Genomic DNA, 18,872 nt, shown 5'->3' with positions numbered 1-18,872 from the left:
TTAAAGGCACACTGTGGATTATTGGTAGAATAGGCATAGGATTAGTTTAATATAATGACCACCAAGCACCACAGTACATCTCTGGGGTTATAAGATGAATGAGACATGACCCTCTTCTTCTGGCCCAGACCTTATAAAATGTCTGCCATGTTAGCATTTAGCGCTGTATCTACAAATGTCAAATCATTATGCTCTACACCGGAAACTAATAAGATATTACATGTAGATTATACCACAATCTAAAAGCACATTTATTTGAAATTTCATTGCAGGCTTCAAAATAAAACTCTTCAGGTCCTGGCAGGTTGGCTCAGCGGTAGAGCGTCGGCCTGGTGTGCAGGGGACCCGGGTTCGATTCCTGGCCAGGGCACATAGGAGAAGCGCCCATTTGCTTCTCCACCCCCACCTCCTTCCTCTCTGTCTCTCTCTTCCCCTCCCGCAGCCAAGGCTCCATTGGAGCAAAGATGGCCCGGGCGCTGGGGATGGCTCCTTGGCCTCTGCCCCAGGCGCTAGAGTGGCTCTGGTCGCAGCAAAGCGATGCCCTGGAGGGGCAGAGCATCGCCCCCTGGTGGGCAGAGCGTCGCCCCTGGTGGGCGTGCCGGGTCGGGCGCATGCGGGAGTCTGTTTGACTGTCTCTCCCCGTTTCCAGCTTCAGAAAAATACAAAAAATAAATAAATAAAAAATAAAACTCTTCAGATGCATATCACTCACTCATCACTGACCTACAAATTATGAACCAGCAAAAACATTGGGAGGAGTGAGTAGAATGATCAACTTAAAGTTACAACATTAAGATTCACTATCAGTTAATGACTAGCAAGCAAGAAAGGAAAAGCATTTCAGAAATGAAATTGTTAGGCAAACAGCACTTGAGGATTACAACTTTTAAGGAACTCACTGCATTAAAAAGATCTAGGTACACCGTAGGGAGGCTGCATATTTCAAAAGTAGAAAACCATCGGGCAGAATTGTCAATAATCACAACCCAACTTATAACTTTGTAAGGAACTTATTAAGGAGGTCATATGATTTATTATCCAAAATGGGGCACTTTGGAAATTAAAAAGAGGCACTATTAAAAATTACGCCAGGACAGTAAGTGTTTACCAGGCCCATCCCAGGCAAAAGACCAGGAGCCATCACTGTCTTTGGTAACCACCTGCTACCCATGACACATGGATAAAACCAGCCACTCTTCAGTCGTGTAAAAGGCTCCATTAGGCAAACCAACCACATTGGCCTGAATGTACGAGACACCAACCCAGCATGGGCTCTATTTATACCCCTCTTACCCTGAATGAGCATGCTAACACTTACCCTCTCCACTGAATCAAAATGAAGAGTCACTGGCTTGGTCTACCTGTTTCTCTTGTCCTTTTACACATGATTTATATTCAGTCTTTAGGAAAGGTCATTTCTATCCCAATCTGAAGTTTCATCCTAATGTGTAAGAGAGAATATACCCTTCTATGCTAAGTCAAACAGAAAGTCAGTCTTCAAATTTCCAGAGGCTTTCCTCTTCCACAAAAGTACAAGTTGGTGAATATGAGATGTGTATAAGGTATGTCACACTCCCCCTTAATCAAAAGAACTCCCAGTTCATTCACTGAAACAACACAGCAGAACCAAGGTCACCAGCCACAAACCTTTATTGAAGTGATCAATACATACATCCTTCTGAGAAATGTTCTGAACTGTCCACATGATGATTACAAACACATCAGGACGTGTTTTATTGGTATATTTTTGGTTTACTTGGCAAGGGAAAAATCATGAATCAATTTCAAAAGGCTTGATTTTTTAAAAATAATTATAAAATGGGAGAATTAAACACTGCACAATTCAAATCAAGACAATTCCATACCAGTCTAGCAAGGCAAGTTGTCAAGTAGGAGTGAAATAATCTGGTATACAAATACAAAAGGAGCCAAAGGTGAATTACAAAAAATAAAATTTGGGTCAGAATATCATTACTACATAAAACCACATAAGGATGCCTATTGAGAGTTTTCTTTAAGGGGAAAAGAGATCAAACTGTCAGTTTTCTATTTATTCAGAAAGAAAAATTAGGAATGTGTTTGGAAAATATTTCTGATATTAAGTGATTTCTTTCTCATCTGCTACCTAGAAGTCACAACCATCTGACTTATTCTTGACAATCTGTAGACATGAAAAAATAAAAAAGTGCTTGGCCTCCGGCGGGACACTTACAGTACCCGGATGAGGTCCAGAGTAATCCGAGATCGGGGTACGTCGATGTTGAGCACTTGGACTTCCACCCTCTCTCCAGGGCCCAGTCCAAGACTCCTTCTCTTCTTTGTTTTAGAAAGTTTTGCTTCTGTTATATTTCGTATGGGAATCAGCCCATCTTTCCCCACTCCTATATCCACAAAAATTCCAAATAAAGTGGCATTCTCAACTTTGCCTGTAAGAACTGTCCCAACCTGGAGATCGTTCAAGCAGACTATGCTTCTCTTGAAATCGGGTTTATCAAAATCTATAAGGAAAGGGGAGAAAAGGCATTTAGTGTAAATAATAAGGCACTGTACTTCCTAGACACAATAGAAACAAGTATTTACCACACCTCACTTATGTGCCCAGACCTTAGCAGGGGTGGTGGTGAGCACAAAAGGACCCGAAGACACAGGCCTGCTGTCAGGGAAAACGCACCCAAGTTGGAGAAGCATCATTCACACAGTACAAACAATTCAAGAAAATTTTCTCAAACACTTTCTTCTCCTCGAACTCTATCTCCCTAATATGTGAACATTAGCACTCCATTAAGGACTGATTCTTATTTTCCTCTTTATGAGGAGGTGATGAGAAAGTATTTCTGCCCAATGAATACACAAGGCTAAATCACAAACACTGAGAAAGCAGGACCCTTGGAGACAGAAGATAGGGAGATTATACCCAGTGCATGAATTCTTCAACTTTTTAAAGGCGATAGAAAGTACATCAACATGTGGTCAAATGTGGATGAATTCCAAATGTTCTCCTGTCTCATTTTCCTCCACAAATTTGAAGCTCAGAAATTAATTTCCATCCATCCATCCTGAATATATTTATCCAACCAAAATTTATGGATTCTTGATGAGCTACAGCTCAGAAACCCAGATCAGCTAGTACCTAATCTTAATTCAAGTCATCAAACATTTTTTAACTCCTTTATTATCTATCTCCTGGCAAGGCGTGCTGGGTGCGGACAGTGAGGACGTGGAGGGTTCTGCGCTCAAGCTCCTCGCAGCCCTGTCCTTGCTCAGCCAGTGCACATTCCTCTGTTCATTAGCACTGTCCCCACAAAGGTGGCACAAAGCGTGCCAACGAATCACGGTGGCTCTCGTGAAAACAAAAACAAAGGTTTCAGGAGGGAGGAGGTAAGAACTAACAGTTCAGAGGGGCTTCTGGATTATCTCTGGGTCCCATTTATCCACACTCGCTGGGCCCCTTTCCTAGGATTACTGAATGTTGACTCTAGTAACAAAGAGCACATTCTGTGCTTGGGTCTCCTTTTACTAAGACCTCATTTTCCCCTCCGCCCATTCCACTTCCTTTTCCTCCACAGCTGTCGGCTTTATCCTGACTACTTGTTGAAGCTATCCTTTACATCTGTATTAACAACTGGTCACCTCTCTGTACCCTACCCCCAGCTCAACCACGCTGAAATCAAGGTTTGTTACTAACTCACCTTTTTCCTGTAAAATAAAACAAAAGCCCTCTTTAAACCTTAAGTCTCATTTTCCTCATAAAATAGGAATATGCTAACACTGGAATTGATTCTGTAGAACTTCACCTGATGCCAAAGCAGTGAGTTCCAAAAGCAAGAAGCCTCCTGTAATGTAGTATTGGTCTGGCAGCGCCTGAGTCACAGCAAAGTGAGGCTAGGCCGCTGACCAGGCGCAGGCAGGATGGTCTGCAATGCTCCATCCAGAGGCATCGTTTCTATGTTTGAAAACTCCCTCCTCCTTTTCTTGTCGATGCCCACCTGGTACAAATTCCCCAAGGGTTCTGTCACCAGCTTAGTTTAATTTTGTATGGCAAATCAGAGTCAGGAACTACCTACCATGCTCCTGAAGACAGCCTGGGCCCCTGAGAAATCAGAAAATCCTCCACATACCAGGCAAACTTTAACACTTTCATTGGCAAGATACATATTAAGTCCACTGTCACCAGGCTGCTCATGATAACCCCAAGACAGGATTAAAGGAATGAGGCATCAAGAAGGGAAATACTTTTGAGAAAGTGGAGAAGAGCTGTAACATAAATACTGTAACGCGGAAACATCCAAAATACTACCTATCCCTGCAAAAATATGACTGCCTTCCCCTTTGGGGGTGTGCAGGAAAAACAGCAGTATTAGGCTTTTCTGCTGGTTTACTGGCTGCAAGCACTCTGCCTGACGAATGGGTCTCTGTAAGGCTACGGGTGCTTTCCCTTGGGAGCGATTCTCCCAGATTGCTCTCCTGCCACTGCGAGGTGTGGTTTTCCTGATCCCTTGCCCTTTCACTGTGAAAAGTTTTCCTTTGTTTATTCACTCGCCTGAGCTCCCAATAAATGGGTAATGGCCCCACACTGTCTGGCTCCACAGTTCCTCTACTGTCTGCCCAAATTCATTGCGAACCTGCATGGCCTCAACCACCAGCATTACATCTGGCATAGTCGGCAGGATTCAGAACCCATTGGTATGGAGCCACTAACACCCTTGAAGGGTAGGGTAGAGGGGTGGCTGCTGTTCTCCAGCGTACGGTTCCCAGTGGCTGTCCTTTTGGGGGCCATGGACTGAATATTTTTTACAGCCCTATGAGAAGAAACCAAGAGCTCTGTGCAAGAGGATGCCCAAGGTCAAAAGCTCCAGGATAAACTGCAGATCGAGTGCCAATAACAGCAGGAGCTGAAATGGTTGCCAAAGAAGGAGCAGCATCCGTGCTGGTAGAGTGGCTCTGAGGAGGAGGCTCAGGCTGGAATTGCCATCCACATACTCGGAAGCCCTGCCAGTGGTCACCCAGAAGGTAAAAACCCAGCAGCCAAGAGTCCCTCAGGGGCAGGCACAGCCCTCTCCACAGGCAGTGGAGCACTCTGTGGTCTGGCCCTACACCCAGGCAGAGGTGATGGAGTTGGGGGCAAAATTCAGGCAGAAACCCACTGAGCCCCTGGCAGTCTGGTTGCTGCGGATGTGGGACATAGAGGTGGATGGCATCATGCTCTCTAGAACAAAGATGGAGAAACTGGCCACCATTACCATGCACTCCTCTTTGAGGCAGCATCTTCAGAACTGCCATGACAACCCAGGAAACCGTGCCCTATTAGAATGGGTGATGGCTGCCATTTGTACAGTCTGGCAGATTCTGGGGACTTGCCGGGGCAGTTAGTGGCAGCCCTGTAGTGAGGTGCCCCAGGCCCCTTCAGGAACTAGGTATGAAGAATCCTGCTTTCAACCCAAGGTCCTGTGGACCAGATGAGAAAGTGTTTACAGCAGGAATGAGGGACCTCATTCTCTATAGCACCCCAACAGCTCTTTTTGGGTCACTACTAGCTATCCTGAGCCCCTATGTGGGGCAGCCCATCAACGCAGTTACACAGATGGTAGCAGATTTGGGGGAGTTGGAGGAGTATGTAATCATAAAGTTGTGAGCAGCCCATGCTGCCCCACCCCCACCCCAACTAACAAGAGAAACAGGCCTGTAAAGGTTACCCAAACACAGATGCGGGTAGATTTGGTTGCGGCTGGGGCAGATAGGGAGAAATTAGATAGCAAACCTAATGAAGTTCTTTTGGAGCTTTGGCAGCAGCTTAAACCAGAACAGAGATTCTAGCTGCTCAGATGAATGGCCCCAGCAGCTAGCAATAAAACGGTGCACAGATGACACAGTTACTAGATTATATGATGGAAACAGCTGAGGGAGAGGAGGACCCCCAAGACCCACTGTTCCAGTTTGAATAGGAGTAAGGCCAAGGGACCTATCTAACAGAGACAGGCGGGGACTGGAGGCCCCAGGTGGAACTGGCAATCCACTGGTCCCATTCTAATGTATAATGGGTGTTGGCCTTGGTGGATACAGGTGCAGAATGCTCGCTCCTCTATGGGAACCCAGAGCAGTTTCCTGGGACCCTAGTGGCCACTGATGGTTTTGGGGACCAAACTGTTTGAGTAAAACCAGTAACTATTCCATTGTGGATAGAAAGACTGCCTCCTAAGCCATACAAGTTTTATGCATTTCCTATTCCTGAATATATTTTGGGGGTAGATGTCTTACAAGGACTGTGGTTGGAAACTAGAGCCAGGGAGTTCCACTTGTGGGTCGGAGTTGTGAAGGCAGTGTTGTGGGGATACACAGTACATTCTCCCTTGCAATTACCAGTTCCACAGCACTCGACGAACACAAAGTAGTATCGCCTGCCAGGTGGTTATGAAGAAATCAAAGGGATGATCCTTGACCTAGAAATGGTGGGTATAATCTTGCTAACACACAGCCCTTACAACTCCCCGGTATGGCCTGTGTGCAAACCAGATAGAACCTGGCAAATGACAGTAGATTACAGAGAACTTAATAAAGTTGTTCCCCCTTTGCATGCTGCTGTTCCCTTGATTGCTAACCTGATAGATCAGCTAAGCCATGAGTTGCGGACATATTAGTTTGTGGCAGATTTGGCTAATGCCTTTTTCTCTATCGATATAGCTGCAGAGAGTCAAGACCAATTTGCCTTCACTTGGGAAGAGTGGCAAAGGACCTTTACGGTATTACCACAGGGCTATTTGCATAGCCCCACTTTGTGTCATGGGCTAGTGGTTGCTGACTTGGCTAAATGGAAATAGCCAGAGGCGGTCTGTACGTACCATTATATTGATGATATTATGCTAACTAGTGACTCTCTTCCAGAATTAGACTAAGCAGTCCCTACCTTGCTATTCCATTTGAAAGTGTGTGGCTGGACTGTCAACAAGGGCAAATTACAAGGACCTGGGTTATCTGTTAAGTTCCTGGGGGTTGTCAGGTTGGGTAAGACAAAAGCTATCCCTGATGTAGTTATAGCTAAGATCCAAGCATTCCTCATACCTGCTACAGTAAAGCAGTTACAGGAATTCCTAGGTCTGCTGGGGTACTGGCAAGCATTCATACCCCATTTGGCTCAGTTACTGCACTCCTTATATAACTTTATTCAGGAGGGGGTTCACGACGATTGGACTGAGCAGGCACAAGGTGCATTTGCAGCAGCTAAGAGAGCTGTCAAGGCAACATGGGCCTTGAATGTGTTTGATCCTGCCAGGCCCTGTGAGCTTGATGTAACCTGTAACCTCTGAAGGGTTTGGATAGGGCTTGTGGCAATGGTCAGAGAACTTATGGCAACCTATTGGGTTTTGGTCCCAAACGTGGAAAGGCGTTAAAGTCTGTTACTCATTAGTGGAGAAACAGTTGGCAGCTGTATATGCTGCCCTCCTAGCTACTGAGAATATTACAACTACAACTTCAGTTACAATCAAGGCAACATACCCTATTGTAGGATGGGTGAGAGATTGGGCAACTAAACGACATAGTGGTATGGCCCAAACCTCCAACCTGGCCAAGTAGGGTGCATACTTGCAACAACACTGTGCACTTTGCACCAGCCCATTGAAAGCAGAACTGCAGGAAGTCTTGGGTCCAGTCACCGTGCAACCTTAGAGTCAGGTATAACTGGGGCTCAGGAGGCAGAACCTGAAGTCAGTTCCTACCAGGAGGGGTGGGTGCCCATCCCTGAGGATGCCTGGTATACTAATGGTTCCAGCAGGGGCTAACCTGCCAACTGGACGGCCACAGCCTTGCATCCGGCCACTGAGACTGTTTGGATGGACACAGGTACAGGCCAAAGCAGCCAATGGGCGAAACTAAGAGCCGTATGGCTAACTGCCCATAATGCACCTTCATCTCTGGTGATCTGTACTGACAGTTGGGCTGTCTATCGTGGACTGACCCTTTGGACTGCTACTTGGCACATTAACCAGTGGATGGTAATGTACCGTCCGCTATGGGATCAGGTCATGTGTCAGGACTTAAGGGAAATAGGGCACCAGAAGCAGGTGACAGTATATCATGCCACGGGGCATGCCCCTCTAGCCCATCCTAGGAATGATGGGCAAGAGTTGGCAAGAGTGCGATGGTTGGAGACTGCACCTGCAGTTAATGTAGCGCAGTGGCTCCATGTGAGACAGAAAACTATGTGGGCTATGGTTAAGGCGTGGAACTTGCCTGTGTCCTATGCAGAGGTACTTGCAGCCTGTAAGCAATGTGCAGTGTGTTCCAAGGAGCACCCTCGGAGACCACTGGTGTTACCTGGACAGATCCAGAGGGGTCATGTTCCACTGACATGATGGCAGTAGACATCACTGGACCCTTACCAAAGTCAGACGGGTATCAGTATGCAGTCACCTGTGTAGATAACTGCCACCGGTCTGCTTGCTGCTTACTCTGTCCTTGACCAAGACCAGAGCGCAGTTATATAGGTTCTGAGTGCTGCATATGGGCAGTCGCTGGTCTTTGAAAGTGACAATGGTACCCATTTCATGGGTTCTATGGTGAGGCAATGGGCTCAAGACCTAAGAGTGGACTGGAAGTACCATGTTCCCTACCACCCCCAGGCTGCTGGAATCATGAGTGGTATAATGGACTCTTAAAGCAGGGACTGCGACAGGAGGGGAGCACTAGCTCTCTTACTGGATGGACACGCTGTTTGTGGATGGTACTCCAGATTTAGAATGAGAGACCTCAACAGGGAGGCCCAGATCCGGTGGAGGCCCTCCTGCATTGGGCAGCTGCCCCCCATTCAGTTGCAGATACGCACCAAGGATGCTTTGCTCAAACTGGGCTTTGGATAGCAGGGCAATGTACTCCTGCCCTCCTTAAAGGCCAGTGGCTTCAATGGACTTGGCCCTGGGCTGTACAGGCCCCCCCACTGATGATGGGTCATGTTGTAGGCACCACGAGGTAGGAGGCTAGAGATGGACCTCCAGTTAACTCCCTGAGAAACGAGCACCTGGCCACCTAAGGTATATTATCCCTTGAGTGCTCAGGGAGACAGCATGATGAAAGGCACCTTTGTAATTTCTTTATAGCCAAAAGTGAGCTCTCCCATTTTATTACACATCGAACCAGCAGATCCTGGTGTGCAGGCCAATAAGATTTAGTATGCCTGCCTGGGGTGGCCTCTGGTACTGTGCTGACTGCGGACAGAACTCTGGCCTGTATTCTCCCAGAAGGGAAATACTTGCCTCTCTAGATGCCACTAACCACGCTCTCATTTTGCCCATAGCTTGTGCTTTGTAATTCTGTTGCAATAGTCTGTACTGTTTATGTTTATGTAATGTACCTCACTCCTCGCACAGGAACCATCGCGGAAATACCTGTCACACAGATTGTGAGGCGAGCAACCCTAAAGGGGTGGAATGCAGGGAAGCAGCTGTGTTAGGCTTGCTCGCTGGTTTACCAGCTGCAAGCCCTCTGCCTGACGAGTGGGTCTCTGTAAGCCTACGGTGCTCTCCCTTGCGGGTGATTCTCGCAGATCGCTCTCCCACCACTGCAAGGTGTGGTTTCCCTGACCCCTTGCCATTCACTGTGAAAAGCAGATTTCCCTTTGTTTATTCACTCGCCTGTCTTTGCGAGCCTCCAATAAATGGGTAATGGCCCCATGCTATCTGGCTTCACAGTTCCTCTATCATCTGCCCGAATTCAATGAGAACCTGCATCACCTCAACCACCAGCATTACAGGGTGTTTCAAGTATTAAAATAAAAAGCTCTCAAACATCTTGAAAACTGTGACTAACACCACGGTATAGGTCAGTTGCAAAGTGTGTTTAAAGAGAGTTATTTGAAGTTTCACTTGTCACAGAGATAAAACTGCAGTAAGGGTAGGCTCAGTCCAAAGCCCATGTGCATCTGGTTTTGGCTCAACTAGGGGCATCACCAGGGGAGGATCTCTACTTAGCTGTTGGTTATTTGTTGAACCATGTAAGTTGAGAGTTGATCTTTGCCCTAAGACTACAGTATAACTGTAATAACAGAGCAATAAACACCAAAACAGAGAAACAAAGATGGACAGTAAACCCCAGCAGTGGACACCTGCAGCTATGCACACATGCCAACCTTCTAATGCAGCGGTCCTAGACATGCCACCCTCGACCCCACCCTGAGTGAGAACACTGCTCTAAGTACTCCTGCTAAACAATGCTTTGGACGGAACATCCAGACTCTTCTACTTCTACATTTTTTTTTAGCATAGGTCTTATTGTTTTTACGTTATTTTACTTTTCTCCAACTTTAAAAAAAATTTAATTTCAAACTTACTGAAAAGTTGAAGTAAAAATACAATGAGCTTGCTGTCTGAGTGTGTTATTATAATTCCCTTAAACCTTTTCAAATAAGCATGTCCAATCACCTCAACATGGCCTAACCCAGAGAAAAAAGAGCCAAGCCCTGAACATGGTATCATTAAACTGGTTATGAGACAAGTACAGATTCATTCAAACCTCAGGGCTTCCTATTCAAATTTCCTAGGGAAACCGATACCTTAATTCTTTCTCACCGGGTCACTGCTCTCAACAACTATGGCTGTCAGACTTCCCTCACCATCTACCTGCGCTGAAAGCTGAGAGCACTTTTAATTAGAAGGAAAAATCAACAGAGAGATAGTATCTTATTTGTTCAGTGTGTTCACTGACACAGGATCCACGAACTTGGAAGGATGTAATTTAGAAAGAAGATTCACTTTTACTTTGTGAACTAAATGCTTTACCTTGGACTTCTGGCTCCTATGAGATAAAAACCATTTACAAAAGGATTATGCAAAATGTGTGCCTCCCTGCAGATGGCAGAACCTGTGTGCGGCATTTAGAAAGGAAGCAGGGGACGAGGAATCTGGAGACCTGACTTCTAGCTTTGGCTCTGGAAGACTAACTGAATAACTTTGAGGAAAGGTCACTAACTTTCGTTTTCTCATGTGCAGAATTGCAGAAGAGTATCTGTTTTGTGTATGGCACAGGATCAGTGTGAGGGCCATAGGAGGCAATGTGAGCTATGCAAATGAAAGGCGCTGTTCGTCAAGTTCAACTGTTTACCTGTTCGAAAGTCAAAGCTCTCGGGCTGGCTGAGACCATCTATGATGATCTGTAAAGTGTGCACTGTTGTTTGCAATCTCTCCGCAATTTTCTCTATTCCTTCCTTTTCAAGGAGTGACTGTATTTTTTGTTGCATTTCAGGCTTTCCAATCTCACACAGTGTTCCTCCCATGAATGATAAAAACCTGCAGGGGGGGAAAAGTCCAATGCATTAATAATATTACTTATTTTTCAAATTCCTTGTACAGAGCACCCTAAAATTCAGTCATCTCAGACTCACAGATTAGTTGATCAGTCTTGATTAAAAAACCTATGTGTCCCATGATGTAATAGATGATCTATATTGAAAAAAGGGGGACGAGATGGATTTAGGTTCTTGTGCTTTCTTCCAATGAAGCACCTGCTCAGACTCAGTATCAGGAACATTCTAGTGTCATGTCCATCAGAGTTTAGGGTCACATGTATCTCCTAAATAAAGATACCTCTATTTACCTCATGTTTTCTAATATTTCAGTTACCAAATCTTATTGGAATTTAAATTATTTTATCAACAATGAACTGATGACATAAAAATCTAGCAAAATACCCAACAAGCATTGCCAGCTTTAGACAAATGAGTTACTCTATTCATGTACCATACCATTGCTTTTTATTTTTGTGCAAGCAAACTGCCAGCTTAATCATTCTCAAATTCCATCAACAGTTCAGCCAAACAAGGACTAATTTAAATCAAGTACATTAAGTAAATTCAGCATTAACCAAAAAAAAAAAAAAAAAAATTAAAAATATAGCAGAGGCTGGCAAACAAACGCTTTTCCAAAATGGAAGACTGTAATTATATAATTTTAAGATGAATATTATCTTTATAAACTTTATACATTATATAGCTGCAATATTTACAAAATAAAAGTATCTGCCTTTCTCAATTTCCTTTTGCTAGGTTTACCATTTCCCTTGCCTGAACAGCTAACTCTCAATTACTTAGCTTTTCGAGTTCAGTATTAAGAAAAAGTTAAAATACAATGAAAAGGTTAATATGCACTTCTGTTCAATTTCACCTAAATATTGAACTGTAGCTCACTTTCTTGATATTCCTTGCCCGGGTATTTTTCTACATCATTAAGCTTCTTCCTATGATTAATGGTACTTTAAAAATGTCAACGCAACAATCAGACAGTGATACCTAATGCCCTCAAATCCTTTCCTCTAGGGACGTTTCCGAAATAAAAGAAGGGAAGAAGGAAACTGTTGTAGGCTTGTCTGTGATCAGAAGTAGGATCCCTCCCATTTTGCAGGATGCCACATATTATCACAAAAGAAATGTTTATGATTTCCAGTCTTTTCACATTGCTGTGTTCACCCAGAAAAGGTCTCTTCAGTCATAACCTGGTACTGATAACGTGGTATGTGGTATCTGGTAGGGGAACCTCTCCCATCTCTCATTTCCCTACGTGTATTTTTGGTTCAAATGTGCAACCCTCCTATATCTCCATAGCCATAGTTTTAGTCAATAACATGTTCTCCAAAATCTAATTAATGGTCTAATGAAAGACCCAGGGGTTGGTGCCTGGTCTCCTTTTATGGAAATGAGCTTCCATCCAAACTGGTGGCCAGGGAGAAAAACACTATTAGTCTGTGTGTCCACGGCTTCCCCAGCCCACCAGAGAGGCAGTCAGTACGTGTCAGTACTGACGGATGGGCAGTAGCACAAAAGGGCCCTGGTGACAGGGAACAGCTGCTGAAGCTCTGACTGATGGGGCAGATGATACATGACAAACTCTGCCCACGGCCAACTTCCTTGCTCAACGTCTAAATAGTACATGCCCTGCTGAGCAGACTTCCCTGGTATTCACCCTGCTGCCGTGACTGGTCTGCAAACGGCTATTTAGCAGAACATCTTTCAACTCCCTAAGACTCTGGCCTACAACCAACTCTTAAAAGTGCCAGAGGAGAGTATTCATAAGCTGTAACTCTATAACCTCCAATAGCATTTTATAATTAATAAAAATAACTAAATGGCAGAAACTTGCCAAAGTACTGCACAAATCTGGGACAAAAACACTGGCTCAGGAGGCTTCAGGTTTTGTGTGTAACTAACTGCCACCAAAGTCACTTCCACATAAAGAATTCCGTTTATGGTGCTTGCAGATATTAAAGATTGGTCTACTTAACCTGAATGCACATTTCATATATCATTTTCATTCTCACACACATAAGCCTGAGGGCACTGGGAACTGAAATCAATAAAAAAGGAACCAACTGTGCTTCTAGCTAATGCTTCATATTGATCAAACCTATTTTTAAATGACTATGGAACAAAGTCAAATGCCTTTTAATTGTGAGAACTTTTTTAAAGTTACAACAGGGTTGCAGGAAAAGGAAAACAGGGATTTATTTTAACGCTGATAAATCCCACAAAGAAATTGTTACCTAAATGCGTTTAAATAGACCAGGGGTCTCAAACTCAACTCAGCATGTGGGCAGCAGAGCATGTGGGGAGAGGGACTATACAACAACCTGGGAATAGACTTCAATTGACCTCTACCTCACTGGGTTTCCACTACACTCGATTGTGAATGATAGGAAACAATGTTTTACGCTCAGTAGCCACTCAAACGTATTCTTTAAATATCCTGGAAAAATACTTATTCTATATATTCTAAATTTTCACCTTGGAACTGAGTGTGATACGCAATATCCAATACAAGTTTCATTTTAGAATTGAGTATAAGTTATATACTCAATACAAAGTACTTTCTGGCTCAAAAGTACCATATAAAAATACACTGTACTTTATGATGCTAGGACACAGAATATAAGTGGACATGTACTGATAAGTATGCACCAAACATTATGCTAGTGCTGTATAGATGTTCTCATTTAATCCTGAAAGACAGATATCATTTCATACAGAAAAGGAAAATTGAGGTTCAGGAAGATTAAATAATTTGCCCAAGGCCACACAGCTATTTTCAGTAACTGGAGTTCTATGCCATACACATCAATGTGTGTCTGTTTATAACTGCAGCTTCGTCAAAAATCAAATTGCACTATTTGGTTAAGATAGAAAACTCAATGCTTTGGTAACATTTCACCAACACAATTTAATGGCAGATTAGTTTTAAACATTACACAGTTAACGCTGATAAATCCCACAAAGAAATTGTTACCTAAATGCATTTAAATAGACCAGGGGTCTCAAACTCAACTCAGCATGTGGGCCGCAGAGCAAGATCACAGCCCTTGGGCGGGCCGCACTAGGTCTACAAAAGGCAACTGTTACGCAACACTTTTCTCACTGCAGTTGAAAACAAAAAAAAATCAGTACAAAATTGTTTGGCGGGCCGCATGCGGCCCGTGGGCTGCGAGTTTGAGACCCCTGAAATAGACAATTCTCTCAAAAGTCAATGAGTTATGGTTTCATTTTCTCCACTGTCTCTGGAACGCTCTTTCAGTTTGCTAAGGACTGCTGTCAGAGCTGCTGTTTTTATTTAATATGTAATTTCACCCATCTAACTTAAAGTAAGAAAGCATGGATGCAACAATGAGCACATCACGTTCTTTCAGCATTCATCTGCGCAAAGTTAAATACACAATTGGCTGCAGAGATCACGCTTGCTTTTTGTGCAGAATGCCATGTAATCTGAAATCGCTGACATTTTCAACAGAAAGGTGTTACAAATGCACTCAAAGAATAAAAGTCTTTGTAAGATTTTTCCTGAAGAATAAGAAATTCTAAAAATTCATAGGACTTCAGATATAACCATTCAGTTTTTTGTAATCACTTCTAGCATGGAGAAAATATTTAGGAGCCCAGGACTTGGTTCATTACGATCAAGCAACATGATACTCCACAGAGCACAGAAGAACCATGGTGATGCATTTTTGAAATGACTAATGTTAGCACTTATGTGTGGACCAAACACACAGGATTTATAACTTCATAAAGAACCACGGTGCAAGGGCAAAGTTCTTCTAGTTGTCTATCCGCTCAACATTTTTAAGAGAGACTTCTGTACTTGTTTATTTTTATCCATTAGTTTTACCCAGCTTTAATTATCTCAATAAACAAAACATTAAATTGGAAGAGCCCAGTCGTTTTAGAAATAAATGGGTACAGATGAAACAGGTCGTAATCTGTAACAGGCAGACATTCAGTGCTGTAAAAGGAGAGCATGTGCTCTAGGAGAAAAGCTGCCTTATTTCTTTTATTTTAATATAGACAATGAAATTTACCAGGGTGACACTGGGTGACCAGAGTACACAGATTTAGAGAAAACATCTCCACATCATTTGGACAGTCGTAACTGTGATAGTAGATTAAGTGGTCGGACGCAAAGGAAAATTCACTAATAGTGTGCTATACTAAAAATCACAGGCATTATACGTTTTAAAATATGCTGCATTTAATATTAAAGACTGACTATAAATTCCAACATAGCAAAGGAGAAGATCCTGCTACGTCTTTTCCAGCATCCACGGGGAGGTGAATTTATACAGGTAAGCAGGTAACAGCACATTTAGTTGAAGAGTGAGTACTGGCTTTACCAACCGCATGCTTCATCAGTCAAACCCAAGGGACAGCACTGTAGCCATCACTAATGAACCTTTGCAAACTTCTAGCCTCTTTGTTAAACTGAAACCCTGAACTGGGCCAGAATCCTTAAAAGTCTTTCCTGGTACAAAATCCGTGAACAATGGGAAACTCAGTAGAGTGCATTTATGAGAGGCCCCCAGAACCACCTACTGTGCCGTAAGAAGCTAGTAAGTAAGTGAGGATAATATTTAAATGGCTTTTTTCAACACATAACCAACCACAGAAAGTTATAGCAAGTCATTTTTCACAAGAACTTAACAGTTGACTGGCTTTTGAAAATTTACATACTACAGATAAAGATTTTTAAAATGTAACCCTTTCAGAAAGGGTAATGGTGTTGTTCTAAAAGTCCTTACAGATTTTGATCTGAGAGTGTAGTTTTAAATGGTATGCAGCTATCTGGGTGGCAGCGGGGGCATTTTTACCATCACTGGCTTGGCACCATTTGGAGTCTTTGGGGGTACATCGTGCATCTAAATGCACTTCTGCATCTATAAATAACAGAAAAAACAAGAGAAACTGAAAAGGAGAAGCTACTGAAGATTAAAAAATGCAGTTTGTATTCCAAAAGACTGTTTATAAAAGTATCTGTTACCTGCTTCTAACTTGGGAAGAACTTACTAAATGTTTCCTACTTTTTCAAAGGTCTGTTACATATGCACAGAAACTGGATACTTCATGCATGTTATACTACGTAGGAGAAATATCCTTAGAAAGCTGTTCTATTTTATTTTAGCAATATAGAACAGGAAATTAACTTTGTAAAAATAAAAAAAGGCCAGTTAATACGTACTTACACAGAAATCTAAAAGATTTGGGATGATCTCTTTAGAAATAGTTGAAAACAGGAACAGCAGTCAGAGGGAAGGGGGATGAGGGGATGGGATCAGAGAAGGTAAAGGGATTAGTGAAATTATATATACAGATAACACAGAGATACAGATAACAGGACAGCAAATTCTAGAGGGAAGGGGAGAGGGAGTTAGGGGGAGCGGGGCCAAGGGGGTATAAAAAGAGACACATTCCTTTGCTATGTGGAACTTATAGTCAGTCTTTAATATTAAATGCAGTGGGGGTGAGGGAGTTATATTCAGTGGGACACTTGAATCCATGTAAACACAATAAATAAAAATTAATTTAAAAGAGGGAAAAAAGAAATAGTTGAAGACATTCATCGAGTTATAAAAGAAAAATCTAAGACTGATGAAATGATCAATGTCATAAAGAGTAAGTAGCATTGATTTTTATGTAGCTTTTCATACTTCAGAACCACTTGCTAGGTATGATGTAGTGTGATTATAACAGAATTAAAGTTATAATTTAAAAAACCAAATGTATATACATTCAGGTGAGTATGACTATATAAAAATGGGAAGACATGTATTGAAATGCTGTGATTGCTCTAAGATTTTCTAAAATCGCCTGAGCAGTGGTGGCACAGTGGACAGTTTGTTGATCTGGGATGCTGAGGTCCCAAGTTCAGAGAGGGTAATGGGGTCACTAGATTGGGCAAAGGGTCACTGGCTCATCTTGAGCCCCCTGGTCAAGGCACATATGAGAAAGCTATCAATGAACAACTAAGGTGCCGCAACTACGAGTTGATGCTCCTCATCTCTCCCCCTTCCTATCTATCTCTTTCTCACTCTAAAACAAACAAACAAACAAATAAACAAACAAACCCAAAAATCTAAAATCCTGTTTTAATGCCTTAGACAAATTTATAAGTAACAAAACAAAACAAACTCCATTTTCTCACATTTTAAAAAACACCTGCTCCCATAGAAAGAACCAAAAATACCCCAACAACCCAAATATTCCTCAGCTTGATCATTCCCTTCCCACTGCGTCTGGCTGGTTTAAACACACGCACCACACATCCTTAAATGACAAAATCCCTTGCTGAAATCAACGCTCTTCAGAGGAATGTAACAAAATGCTGAAGCCGATTGAGAACAATTTAGAAAAACTTGCCCAGTTTTCTTCATTAAGTATTTAGTGACGGTGGAAGAAGACTCTGAAAGTCTGATGACAGGGCCTTTGCCCTGAATGCGCTTACAGTCTAATTTTAACCAATGACAGTATATGGGAATAAATAATCTCCCGTTTATATCTGCTCTTTTAGAGGTAGGAGTTTATATAGAGGCAAACAGATACTTTGAAAGTGCTCATAAAGATGATTTCATTTCATTCTCTCAAAAATTCACTGCGGCTGTAGATCTGCCACAATTGCGATTAAGACCCAGATTAAATGACCTGTCCAAAGTTCCACCGTTGAGACGACAAATTTGAAGCTAAGGCAAAAGCTGTCATCTATCACATCTTCATCAGCACTCCTTACCCCTCTGCTCTGGGGAATTTCAATCCAGACAGAAGATTTAGATCCCAGATAAAAAATTGGCATCCAGGACCACTGCCTGGGAGCAATTTATTCTTTTTAAAACCAAATTAAAAAAAAAATGTTTGTCTCTGTTTGAGTTACTGAACAAGAGTTGGACAAAATTAAGTTAGTGGTTTCAAAGGCTGCAGTATCTCTAACAGCTCAAAAACACTGTTTAGAATTCATGTAACTTAATTTACTGGCTATAAAGCCCTAACGTATATTAGTGTCTGTGAATATTTGAAAGAAAAGGGCAAATAAAAATGTAGGACTCCGCAACATGCAGGCTAACAATGGCAGAGCTAAAATTAAACAGCTTCCGACACTACTTGTGGATAAAGCCCATGTATTAGGGTAAGAGCCTTTCTTCCTTGGAAACAGCCCTTTTATTATGGATTCCATCCTGTCAAGGAATCCTCTTTTCACAAAATTGGAAAATGCTTAACATCTGCCATTTCCATAAATCCCCTGGTTGTCCTCTGAATGGGCAGAGCCACTTTTTTTCTATTTAGAGAGTGGACAACTGAGGTCAAAGTAATTTGCTTATGGTCACACAGAGTCAGAAGACAAGCTAAGATTAAAATCCATAGCTGGACTAGGGACAGGAAGGAGGGAGGCAGGAGGGAGATAATGAGACTAAATCGATATCCCACTGAGTTTCAGGCTCCAGACTGAGTGATCTAAGGCTGAAGAAGAGGAGAAGGGCAAATACTTCGGCGATGGGAAAGACTGAAGTGAGCGCAACCTCATGGTCGACCTGAAACCCCCCTGCTCCTCCTCCACTGGGTACTGATCTCCTGCTCCAGAAAT

General features: G+C 42.8%; 1 protein-coding gene across 2 annotated transcripts in view; it reads right to left on the bottom strand.

Annotated features, from left to right (window-relative positions):
- Window positions 1–1,641: 1,641 nt before the first annotated feature.
- SRBD1 (S1 RNA binding domain 1) overlaps window positions 1,642–18,872 on the bottom strand; it is a 203,522-nt gene continuing 186,291 nt past the window's right edge. For both annotated transcript variants that reach the window (XM_066378352.1, XM_066378353.1), the window contains exons 20-21: window positions 11,089–11,273; window positions 1,642–2,498 (exon numbers count right to left, since the gene is read on the bottom strand). In XM_066378352.1, coding sequence (XP_066234449.1) covers window positions 2,209–2,498; window positions 11,089–11,273 — 475 coding nt within the window. In that variant the 3' untranslated portion in view covers window positions 1,642–2,208. The remainder of the gene's footprint in view (window positions 2,499–11,088; window positions 11,274–18,872) is intronic.

Source organism: Saccopteryx leptura, chromosome 3 (genome assembly GCF_036850995.1).
Source record: "Saccopteryx leptura isolate mSacLep1 chromosome 3, mSacLep1_pri_phased_curated, whole genome shotgun sequence".
Taxonomy (NCBI): Eukaryota; Metazoa; Chordata; class Mammalia; order Chiroptera; family Emballonuridae; genus Saccopteryx; species Saccopteryx leptura.
This window is presented reverse-complemented; position numbering and strand designations above follow the sequence as displayed.